This window comes from Populus nigra, chromosome 3 (genome assembly GCF_951802175.1).
Source record: "Populus nigra chromosome 3, ddPopNigr1.1, whole genome shotgun sequence".
Taxonomy (NCBI): Eukaryota; Viridiplantae; Streptophyta; class Magnoliopsida; order Malpighiales; family Salicaceae; genus Populus; species Populus nigra.
In genome coordinates, this window is record NC_084854.1 from 21070222 (window position 1) to 21082515 (window position 12294).

At 31.9% G+C, this 12294-nt stretch overlaps 1 protein-coding gene across 1 annotated transcript; it reads left to right on the forward strand.

Moving 5' to 3' along the window:
- Window positions 1-2385: 2385 nt before the first annotated feature.
- Window positions 2386-11319, forward strand: LOC133688627 (cycloartenol synthase 2-like). Its single transcript, XM_062108174.1, has 19 exons — window positions 2386-2543; window positions 2803-3032; window positions 3213-3398; window positions 3752-3841; window positions 4287-4481; window positions 4580-4664; window positions 5410-5576; window positions 5659-5847; window positions 6125-6238; window positions 8542-8664; window positions 8768-8894; window positions 9182-9276; window positions 9665-9721; window positions 9814-9860; window positions 10015-10158; window positions 10313-10490; window positions 10701-10781; window positions 10894-10977; window positions 11060-11319. Exons 2-19 carry the CDS (start codon window positions 2835-2837, stop codon window positions 11168-11170), a joined length of 2271 nt encoding a protein of 756 aa, XP_061964158.1. The 5' UTR covers window positions 2386-2543; window positions 2803-2834; the 3' UTR covers window positions 11171-11319.
- Window positions 11320-12294: the final 975 nt, after the last annotated feature.

The window sequence follows — 12294 nt, forward strand, 5'->3', positions numbered from 1 at the left end:
TTTTGGTTTCCATGAGTCAACGTTGAAAGCTCACCGAATTCTGGTATCATGCATGGTAAGGTCCAAGCTTGTATAAAAATTTTTGTTGGAAATTTGTTTTAAAACACGCTTGAAAGTCAAATTAAAAATGGAATTCAGGATTAAAACTTTTTAACTTATTTTTTAATAAAAGTTCTTTAACGTAAAATATTGATATAATTAAAATAAATTATAAATAAATAAAAAATTAATCTTCAAAAACTCTAAAAACCCTATAAAAAAATTTATCTCACCTAGGAAAAGAAACTCTTTACCTCAACTTTCAATGTTTTCTCTTCTAATTTTAACTCTATTTTAAGCTTTTTTTTTCTTTAAATTTAGATTTTAAGTTCGGTTTTTATAAAAAAAATACTTTAGTCAAGAGAAAAAATTATTTTATATATTCATGTATGTAATATATTCCTTCAAATTAAATAATTTAATATATATTTTTTATTTAATTTGTATATCTAGTTTTATGAGTTCTAAATTTTTAAGGTTGCTAGATACATTTATTTTAAAGTTAATAGTGTAACCTAGGTCACGCCGTTGATTTAATTTTTAAACTTGTTTGCATAGTTTTTGTATTTTTGATCGTTAAATTATTTAATTTTTGTGATTATTTAATGTTTATATTATTTGTATTTTGCTTGTTTTTTGAAAACTCATTTTTTATTTTTAAATCTTTAGCTATCAGAATTATCATAATTTTAAATCAAGAAACGGTTTAATTAAGGATACTTGGATTTGGAGGTTTTCACCGTCTACTTTGGTACATGGTAAAAAACATGAGAATTTCATGAACTTTAAAAATAGTAACAAAATAAATAATTGTTTATAATAATAATAACGCTACACTAAGAAGTCAATTTCTTTGAGCTGAGAAAGGTTAAAAACAAATTCTGCGAGCGTGAGACTAATAGCACCCGAACAATATATATGACAAAATCTATGGTTGCACACTTACCATTAAATCAATTAATTAAGAATACATTTGTTTTGTATAAAATATTTTATGAAAAATATATTTTTATATTTTTTATGTTTATTTTCTAAGAAATAATTTTTTTTAAAAAAAAAATTCATATTTGTTTTCCATGAAATATTTTATAGGAAAATTGGTCAATGCAAAATATTTTACAATTAATCTTTAAACTTTGTTTATTTTCTGGAAAATATTTTTAACTCATGAAATTCTATAAAATATTTTATAAATAATAATATATTTACAATATAATTCAATTATCGTCACTTTCATCTCGTTATCATTATCATCATCTTTTCATTATCTTTCTTTTTACCATTATTATAACCACTTCACCACTATTTCTTTCATAATCATCATATAACCACATCATTTTCTTTATCATTATCATATCGTTGTTATTATCATCACCGTCACCTCATTGCTATCATCTAACCACCACCATCTCTTTCTTTGCTAACATCACCATTATCTCATCATTACCTTATTATTATTATTATTGATAAATATTTACATGTTTCAAACCGAAAAATATTAAAAAATATTTTATATGTAAAATATTTAACATTCATAAAGTATTTTACGTTAAACAAACAGACCTAAGTCATCCATAATGTATGTATGAGAGGTTGCTATAATCACTGGCTAGATTAAAATGCTATATATCGGAAACAATTTATTTATTTATTTGCAAGTCTATGTATAGGTAATTGAAGTCACGCTAGCATAAAATGATTGAAAATCATCCTAGCATGAGAATGGTTTTTTACAGAATATTACAGTGTTACAGTAATTCATTTTCTCAAATTCTGGCTGTATTTATATAATATCACATGTGGTTGTAGAAGTTAGGAACGTGAAATCCATTTTGGTAAGTTTAATATCAGGGAACTTGCCAAGTAAAAGGAAGGGAATCAAATTAGATAAGACAGTGATCTTCTTCTTTTTTTCTTAATACATTTTCGATCTTGCAGCATCTATTGCATGCATGTTAAACAATTCCTTAATTTAGATTCAAAAGATGAACATGAACTCAGTTCATGCAAGCATGTTAGAGCATGAGGTTGCCGCCAATATTGAACCAAACGACTGATGGTGATTTTCAAGTCACGATAGCAATCAAGCATCAAAATGTTTCAGCAGGGAACCTTCCAAGTAAGAGTAAGAGAATCTTACAAGGTACGAACAACCGTATTAATTTCATAAGCACAATAATATTAAATGACAGCAAGACATGATTCTGAATAGTTGCTTTCTTTACGTTTATTTAAGAACTTGATGAACCTGCTACCTTCGGTACGTTCCAAAGAACAGCTCTTGCAAACAACCGTATTAATTTCATAAGCACAATAATATTAAATGACAGCAAGACATGATTCTGAATAGTTGCTTCTTTACGTTTATTTAAGAACTTGATGAACCTGCTACCTTCGGTACGTTCCAAAGAACAGCTCTTGCAATTTCTTAATTTTCTCCTGCCGGCTACAGCTACAATCCTGTTCTCTCGATAGTTTTTCATCACTCAGAACACAGAGCACAGGTACAGTTATTTGCACAATATCATCATCACAATTCGCACATATGCACTCCTGTGGCCACGATTGAATCATTCAACTTCGTTTTCTTTTCTTGAAAAACCTCATTTATCATACTATGCATCAGAAATACATAATTGAATCATTCCATTACATTCCCCTTGAAAAATATAGAGAACTATAACTGTTTTCCTTTATTCTCTCGCAATTTGAGAGAGAGAGCTGGAAAATATCTATTAAAGGTTCGTATCGGTACACATGCAGGTTGTTTGGAGGGGTTTTGAGCTCGAAGAAGAATGTGGAAACTCAAGCTTTCGGAAGGCAATGATCCATGGCTTAAAAGTGTGAATAATCATGTTGGTAGACAATTTTGGGAGTTTGATCCTCATCTTGGAACTCCAGAAGAGCGAGCTCAAGTTGAAAATTATCGAAACGAGTTTACGAAAAACCGTTTCCTAACGAAACACAGTTCTGATCTTCTGATGAGATTTCAGGTGACATATATTCAGCTAATTAATTAAATACGATTAGATTTTGTATCCACTGGATGCTCAATTACCTTGTTTTCAGCTTCTTTTACAATGCTACGCGCACAAGCTGGTCTCATGTTGAAGTATTTCTTTTGTTTCACTCTTATTAATCCTGGTATGGACACCAAAATGCATTTGTGAAAGTTTGCGAGGGAAAATCCATGTGAGATGAAGCTGCCTATGGCGAAAGTAAGAAGTGAAGAAGAAATCACAAAGGAAGTGGTGGATAGCACATTGAGAAGAAGCTTGAGATTCTATTCAACTCTACAGGCCGAGGATGGATTCTGGCCTGGTGATTATGGTGGCCCTATGTTTCTTCTACCAGGCTTGGTAGGTTCTTCTTCAACATCCACTCATCTCTGGATAGATATCAATTTGATGCTTTTCAAGCGAAAAGCATATTGCAACACAAACAAACAATTATTAAATTAAAATTAACATTATTATGCATAAATAAATTATGAATTCACAAACAAACAAATTAATGACAAAGATGTTAATTGAACATATATATAATAAATAAATAAAAAACTGATTGAGTATGTTCCTTTCAAGTATAATAACAAGACCTAATTAATAATTAACTAGTAATAATTTATTGAAACTCGCTATAACATCCGTGTGTGTGTGTGTGTATATATATATATATATATATATTAAAACCCATGTATGTATGTGTACAGGTGATATGTTTATACGTGACGAGTGCCTTGAATACAATTCTGCATAATCAGCATCGACAAGAGATGTGTCGTTATCTCTATAACCATCAGGTATACATCGCTATATCTTCGTCTTCTTCTTCTTCTTATTATTATTATTTTGCTTTAATTAGTATCATATATAGTATTTATATATAATAAAACAATGACTATTATTATTCACTTCTAGCTAACTGATACAATACAATGATTGATAATTTAATAAATAATTAATGAACTTGATTTCATTCTTATTGTTATTAAGCATGTGAATTGGTCCATCAATTATGAAGAATTAAATGAAAATATTGCTAAGTATAGAACTAGGTATAAATACGTAGTAATATTAGTGTATTTTTTTCTGGTGAAAGATGGACATGTCTGATCATATGGTTTCTTGAAATTAAGTATATGTTTCGTATTTTTATGAATTTTAAAATATCAATACATATTAAATATAGATAATTTAATAAATAGTAGTTGTATTTGATCTTAATTCGTTGATAATTGAGGACAGAACGTGGATGGAGGGTGGGGATTGCATATAGAAGGTTCAAGCACAATGTTTTGCACAGTTCTCTCTTATGTCACCCTCAGATTGCTGGGGGAGGAAATGGATGGCGGGGATGGTAGCATGGAGAAAGCTAGGAAATGGGTTCTTGACCATGGCGGAGCTACTCACATTCCATCATGGGGAAAGATGTGGCTTTCAGTAAGAATTCCATGCAGTTCTTCTCCTTGATTAGCAAGGATTATATATATTTATCACCTTGTCGTGTGTTAACATGCCTGAATAAATAAAATCTGCAGGTGCTTGGAGTATATGAATGGAGTGGGAACAATCCATTACTGCCGGAGTTATGGCTTCTTCCTTACCTTTTTCCGGCACACCCAGGTCCCTTTTTATGCTTTATGTACAAAAATTATCACCAATATAAGATTTCTTTTAATTATTAAAATACGAGCTAATTAAATAGGCTATTCTAAACACCCACCATGGCATATTGCGTCCATATATAACACATTCACTCATTAATTCTTCATGCTACCTATTTGATCGGATTGGATAAATTTATTTTTCAGTAAAAAATAAAAAAATAAACATGCATTTTATTTTATTTTATTTTATTTTTTCATTAAAAAGTAAATGATAATACGACCTCACCACTGAAAAACCCAATTTAACTTTTTTTAAAATAAATTTATTTTTCAGTAAAAAATAAAAAAATAAATATGCCATTTTATTTTATTTTATTTTATTTTTTCATTAAAAAGTAAATGATAATACCACCTCACCACTGAAAAACCCAATTTAACTTTTTTAAAAATAAATTTATTTTTCAGTAAAAAATAAAAAAATAAATATGCCATTTTATTTTATTTTATTTTATTTTTTCATTAAAAAGTAAATGATAATACGACCTCACCACTGAAAAACCCAATTTAACTTTTTTTAAAGTAATATCATTTTATTTTATTTAAATTTTTTTTAAAAGATATCATTTTAAATGATCACGTTAATTCATGTTATTTACCCAACTCATGGCTTGCGCCTTGAGCTGGTTTTTCCTGCTTCAATTTAATAACTTTGAGAAAAACCTATTTATGCATGAAATAAGATGATAGAAATGAAATTGCAGGAAGGTTATGGTGTCACTCTCGGATGGTATATCTCCCCATGTCATATTTATATGGAAAGAAGTTCGTGTGTTCGACTACCTCCCTTGTTCTATCGATTAGAAGAGAGATTTATACCATTCCCTATCACCAGATTGATTGGGACCAGACCAGGAATCTCTGTGCCAAGGTATAATCTTTGAAGCATCAAGAAAATCGATTTTGCACTGTTTTGTTTTCATATTCGCTAACATCACAGCACTGTCTCGTAGGAAGACTTGTACTACCCCCATCCCCTGTTGCAAGACATTGTATGGGCTTGCATTCACAAGGCTGTGGAGCCTCTTCTTACAAGATGGCCATTCTCTAAGCTTAGACAAAGGGCTCTAGACTCTGTAATGCAACGTGTCCATTATGAGGATGAAACGACTCAATATGTTTGCCTTGGACCTGTAAACAAGGTATGCTAATGGTGCTTCTTGTTTTTGATAGAAAGAACCAGTAATTTCTCATCATTCTCGTCGTGTTATAAGCAATTTAAGACCCGCAGGAAGGTGCAGATACAGGTGGATTCATGAGTAAGCAGTGACATGCAAGCTAATGCATTTGTTATTCTTGTGCAATCTCAATTTAGCATGACTGATAGAAAAAGAAAGAAGAAACATGACTTTTGATGCTAATGTTTGAGATTTTAAAAGTTTGAGACTGTTCGCACAACTTGCTGTCAATGGAGAGCAGGTATTAAACATGCTTTGCTGTTGGGTGGAGGATCCAAATTCAGAAGCATACAAGTGCCACCTTGCCAGAATTAAAGATTATTTGTGGGTAGCAGAGGATGGCATGAAAATGCAGGTACCTTAATATCAACGTTCAATTTGAATATATAAATATAATTTTTTAGGTTAATATTTAGAATGTGGCTAAACGATACGTGTTGTTACTGAACTTTGCTCTAATGATCTTGTTTATATAGAACATACCTCACATATAAATTAACAGGGGTGAGAAAAAAATCAATTAAACTGAGAAAACAAAAACAAATAATCAAAAAAACCGAACCGAAAAAAAATTGAATTAACTGATTAAAAAATCACAAAAAAATTCCGGTTCGGTTTTGATTTTCAAAGTCTGAAACCGATTGAACCGAACCGAACCGGTTCAACCAGACCAACACTTTAAAAAAACAAGTATAAATAAGATGTTTTTTTAACCCTAAACCTAAAGTAGCATTCCCTAAAAACAAAATCAGCCGTTGCCTCTCCCTTTGCTCTCTGCATCTCTCCTTCTCTGGATCTAAACCAGCATGCATACACAAACACCTACTTGATGAATCTCGCAGACTCCTCCTCAACTTTTTTTTTTTTTTCATCGAACTCGAACACGCTAAATTTTCAACTCGAACGAGTTATGACTCACTTATAGGAAGCTTTTTCAGTTGCTATTGAAACTTTTATGAGAAAAAAAACAAGCTTGTAACCTCAAAAGTTGATGGGGTTAGTTAGCTATTAAATGGAATACTCCAAGCACAACAAGAAGAGATGGTGCGACAACAAAAAAAACGAGGCAATCCTTTACATGTAAAAGCTTGTGCCATGGCTAGCTGATGTGTTAAGGAACTCAATTTATAGCATTGTATTTGTTTTCCATGAAAAGACGCTCACAAGCACCAAAACAGGTCTTCTTGATAAGGATTGAGTTGCTAAAAGCAAACCCCTGTTTTGAAACCTAGGAGTTGCTTATGAAGAAACTACATCATTTCCTAGATTTCCAAGCTAGCGAACCGAATCAACCTGTATAGAAGGGAAAAAAAACCGAATTGAACTGAAACTGATCGGTTTGAACCGATTTTCGGTTCGGTTCAAAAATTAAAAAAAAATAATTTTGATTTGATTATTTATTTTGATCCAGAACCGAATTGAACCGAAAATGCTCTGCCCTATAAATTAATATGTAAAAGAAAAATCAACATACATTACTTTTTTTTGTTAGAAGATAGACTTAGAAGATGTAAATTGAGGCAATGATCACTCATCTAGTCTTAAAACAATTTATTATTTATTATAATGTTGTTTCTCACACTAACTCAATCTCTTATTCTTAATAGTACAATCAAGAATAAATAATGAATCAAAATTTATATCTTACTTTTTGTACAAAAAAGGTAGAAGAATTTTAATGAAAGATTATGTAAAAACAAAGAGTTTTTAAAATAGCATAAGTTCTCTCTATCTCAATGTTTCTCAATACTCCTTCAAAGTATGTTAGAATTGTCTATTTATATATAGATAATTTTCACAGTTAAATCTTCACCTTATTTTTAGAACAAAAACTTACATCTTTTAGGTTTAAAAGACAACTTTATTTTAAATAGACTGTTAAATATGCACAACTGTTTTTGAAAAGACAACTTTCTATTTTTTTAATAATCTCCTGCATGAATAAAAATTATACGATCAAAATAAAATATAAAATAGAATAAAAAAAAGAGTAGCAATAAAAATCTTTGTATTAAATAAGGTAGCTTTTAACTTTGAACTTTTCCTAGTAAAAACTATTAGATTCACACAGCTAACTAGTGAACATGATATTTTGAATTGTTCAGTTTTTTATGTGAACTCAAACGATAAAGATCACTTGCTTTCTTTTTTTATAATTTTAGTTCTCATGATTGAGCTCATTTTGGGCCCGAATATGTTCTAGTTTCAAGGTGTGCTATATAGTCTGTCCTGTTTGTTTTTTTGTTTCAAAAGTGTTTTTGAAAAAAAATTAATTTTTCTTTTATTTTTTTTATTTTAAATTAATATTTTTTGGTGTTTTTAAATTATTTTGATACGCTGATATCAAAAATAATTTTTAAAAATAAAAAAAATATTGTTTAATACATTTCTAAATAAAAAGCACTTTGAAAAACAACTGTGCATGTTTTGAATTTTTGATTAACACTTTTTTGTCAAATTCTTCGTTCAATTTTCCCGTTGAGGGTTGATTTCACTATAATAATTCTATCATTTTATAAATGATATTGATAATATTTTGATATTTTACAAGGCCGAGTTGACTGGATATGCTATGTTCTCTGCTTCACTGTATTCACGAAACCTTGTCATTCTTGAGAAATATGAGATACTAACTTGGGTGTCAAATCTTGTTAACAGGGCTATAATGGTTCTCAATTGTGGGATGTTTCATTTGCTGTTCAAGCAATCCTTGCTACCAGTTTTGCTGATGAATTTGCTCCAATGCTTAAGAAAGCACACAATTTCATGAAAAACACACAGGTACCACCGATCCAAGATTCTTGTGTCAATATGTATAACCAAGCAAATCGCAGTTGCTGCTTAACATTGGATTTCTTTAATTTAAATCCATCTTGGTGTGAAGGTGAGGACAAACAGCTCTGATGATTTTAACGATTGGTATCGGCACATTTCTAAGGGAGCATGGCCGTTCTCCACCCCCGACAACGGTTGGCCAGTATCCGATTGTACTGCAGAGGGCTTAAAGGCAAGTAATATTTTGAGTTGATCCATAAAGCAAGATTACATTTCCTGTTAAAATCCTAAAACAACTTAAGACAAAGAAATAGGACCTAAGAACACAAATTAGAAATCATCAAAAATTAATTTCAAGAGTATAATTAATCTCTTCTTATTCTTTAGTTTTGCAATTCAGCATTACTGTCCAGAACAAGTCTCTGCACTCTTTTTCTTCTAACAATTGGTGATCCAACATTATATATATGATCTTTACCTACCTAGAATGCTAATATTTATGAACAAAATGGTTTGCAGGCAGGAATCTTATTATCTCGGTTGCCACCAGATATGGTGGGAGAAGCGATACCAGCAGATGGGTTCTATGACGCTGTTAACGTGATTTTATCTCTGCAGGTATCACTTTTAGGCTTAATATATATAATATAGATATATACATTTACATATCCAAGCATGAACCACCCATACACGTACAATTATCTTAGGTTGCAGGGATTCTTACCAACACAAATGAGATCTCACCCCACATATAGAGAGGCGGGGAAATCTTGGATATCTGTTTGTTAATCCGTCTGAAACTGAATTTCATAGTGTTCTTGGACTGATGTCTTTCTAAATCTAAGCGCATTTTTACAAAAATATCTGCGCTTTATCACCAAACACGCTAAATAAAAGATGAGTGTTTGATTTTTTTGACAGGGATATTTGCTGAAGAGTTCTCTTATTTTATCAAGCAATTAAATCTGCATATTATAAACCTTATCAATGTACATTGACATTTCAGAATAATAATGGAGGTTTTGCATCGTACGAGCTGACAAGATCATACGCATGGTTAGAGGTAAAGCATTGATCTTTCTCTTCCATTTCGTTTACAATGGCTGAATTGTGAATATTCTATGAAAGTTTTAGCGCACTTTTCTTAAATTGCAGATGCTCAATCCAGCTGAAACATTTGGAAACATCATGATTGACTATCAGTAAGATAATAGATTCTCGTTGTTCTTACTTAGAATATTCTCTCTGTTACAGTTAGTAGGGTACGACTGTGAATGTCTTGGTGACCTTACTATGGCTCTCGGCTATATATATATATATATATATATATATATATATATATATATATATGTTTAGGTATGTGGAATGCACTTCTGCAGTAATTCAAGGACTCAAATCCTTCAAGAAATCTTACCCAGGACATCGAAAGAAAGAAATAGAAGCATGTATGGTGAAGGCAATTGACTTCATTGAGCGCACACAACAACCTGATGGTTCATGGTATGTTTTCTGCTGAAAGTTCCTTCTGCATAAATAACTTGTTTTCAGGCTGAGGCCTAGAACCACAGGAAGCTGTAAAAACTTTGAAACTCTGTAAAATAAAATAGAAAAAAGGGGTCCAGGCAATGATTCTAAAGTAGTGTGCTTCACACAGGTATGGATCTTGGGGAGTCTGCTTCACGTATGGAACATGGTTTGGAATAAAGGGGCTTGTAGCTGGTGGAAGGACCTATCAAAACAGCAACAGTATTCGGATAGCCTGTGAATTCTTGCTATCGAAACAGCTTGTTTCAGGTGGTTGGGGTGAGAGCTATCTTTCAAGTCAAGATAAGGTAACTCCTTTTTAACATTATGTGCTCAAAATTCTTCCATTGTGCAAGCACTCTATTTTTATTTTATCTTCTCTCTTGTTAAGAAGTGAATTTGATTCCAAGTAAAATAAAGCACAATTGAAATTAAGGTCTTCAGTTGCCATCCATCGATCCCTCGGTACTAAACAATGAAGATCTGTCATAACTTCCCTTTTATGTGTGAATACATAGGTGTACACAAATTTAGGTGGTGGTAAATCACATCTTGTAAACACTGGATGGGCGATGCTGGCTCTTATTGAAGCTGGACAGGTGAAGAACATGGTTTGAGATCATCTCTTTAATCAGAAAATAACCGTATAGAAGGAAAATCATGGTGAAGTTTAATGTTAACATTCATTGTTGTTACCTTGTGCTGTACCAGGCCGAAAGAGATCCGAGCCCGTTGCATCGTGCAGCCAAGTTGTTGATTAATTCAGCAATGGAAACTGGAGAGTTCCCACAGCAAGTAAATCTCCTGGTTTTAGTGCCCCATAGTATCATTATCATTAATGGAACTAGCATATGCTGACTCTAGCTATGTCTTGTAGGAAATCATGGGAGTCTTCAACAAGAACTGTATGATTAGTTACTCTGCCTACAGAAACATCTTCCCTATTTGGGCCCTCGGAGAGTATCGCAATCGCGTGTTGCTGCAGTAAAAACTGGTGTGCGTAAATGCTCCTGTAAAACAAGCAATAATGGAATGTGTCAATTGCCGCAGAAAAAACTATGCTGTGCTAAATTTCGTAAAATAGCGTTAGCTGATTGTAGTATGACAAGTTCTTAATTTGAAAATCACATTTTCCCATTTTGGTTTCCATGAGTCAACGTTGGAAGCGGGTCGTCACGAAGATTAGAACATGATGTAAATGGAAATTACAAGCTCACCGAATTCCGGTTTCATGCATGGTAAGGTCCGAGCTTGTATAAAGTTTTTGTTGAAAATTTGTTTTAAAACATGGTTAAAAGTCAAATTAAAAATGAAATTCAGGATTAAAACTTTGTAACTTATTTTCTAATTGAAGTTTTCTAATATAATTAAAATAAATTATAAATAAATAAAAAATTAATCTTCAAAAACTCTTCGTTTGCGTACTTTAAAGAAACCTGAAATCCTATAAAAAAAAATTTATCTCACCTAGAAAAAGAAATTGTTCTTTATCTTAATTTTCAATAATTTTTAAAAATTTATCTCACCTAAAAAAAATATTTTACATGTAAAAATATTTAACGGGAAAATATTTTACATCCCTCAAGTAATTCAGATCACATGGCAGTCGCTGTTGGTGATTTTCAAGTCACGATAGCGCATCAAGCATCAAAATGTTTCAGCAGGGAACCTTCCAAGTAAGAGTAAGAGAATCTTACAAGGTGCAGTTCGAAGTGATTCAGATCACACTGCAGTCGCTGATGTTTTGCTCATTTAATGATCCACAAGTTATTGCAGAAGCAAAGGTACCTGTTATGACAAAGCCTGGTAGCATTAATTCCATATCCATTTGGAATGTTGGCTGGAGCTAGGGTTGTTACCTAGAAGAAAGGTTCAAAATGCCATTACAACTCTACTTGTACTGTCTGTGTTCCCACACTTTTAGTGAATGGCATTGATCTGAAGGTGACAGAAATCTCTATTAATTCCAATGCTATTACAGTGGTTCTACAGTTGTCGACGTGGAAGCAACTCCTCCTGTTTTCTCCTCCATTGCGAGGGTTTGTGATAACTTTACCTTAATGACCCGCAAGAATCTCTACTCAAATATTGTGGGTGGATACATGCCATTTT

Excerpts from the sequence above, each read along its gene's own strand:
- LOC133688627 (XM_062108174.1), top strand. The coding sequence starts at position 2,835 with ATGTGGAAACTCAAGCTTTCGGAAGGCAATGATCCATGGCTTAAAAGT. Across the intron at positions 3,033-3,212 it reads ATCTTCTGATGAGATTTCAG|TTTGCGAGGGAAAATCCATG; the intron begins GTGACATATATT and ends CATTTGTGAAAG. Across the intron at positions 10,491-10,700 it reads ATCTTTCAAGTCAAGATAAG|GTGTACACAAATTTAGGTGG; the intron begins GTAACTCCTTTT and ends GTGAATACATAG.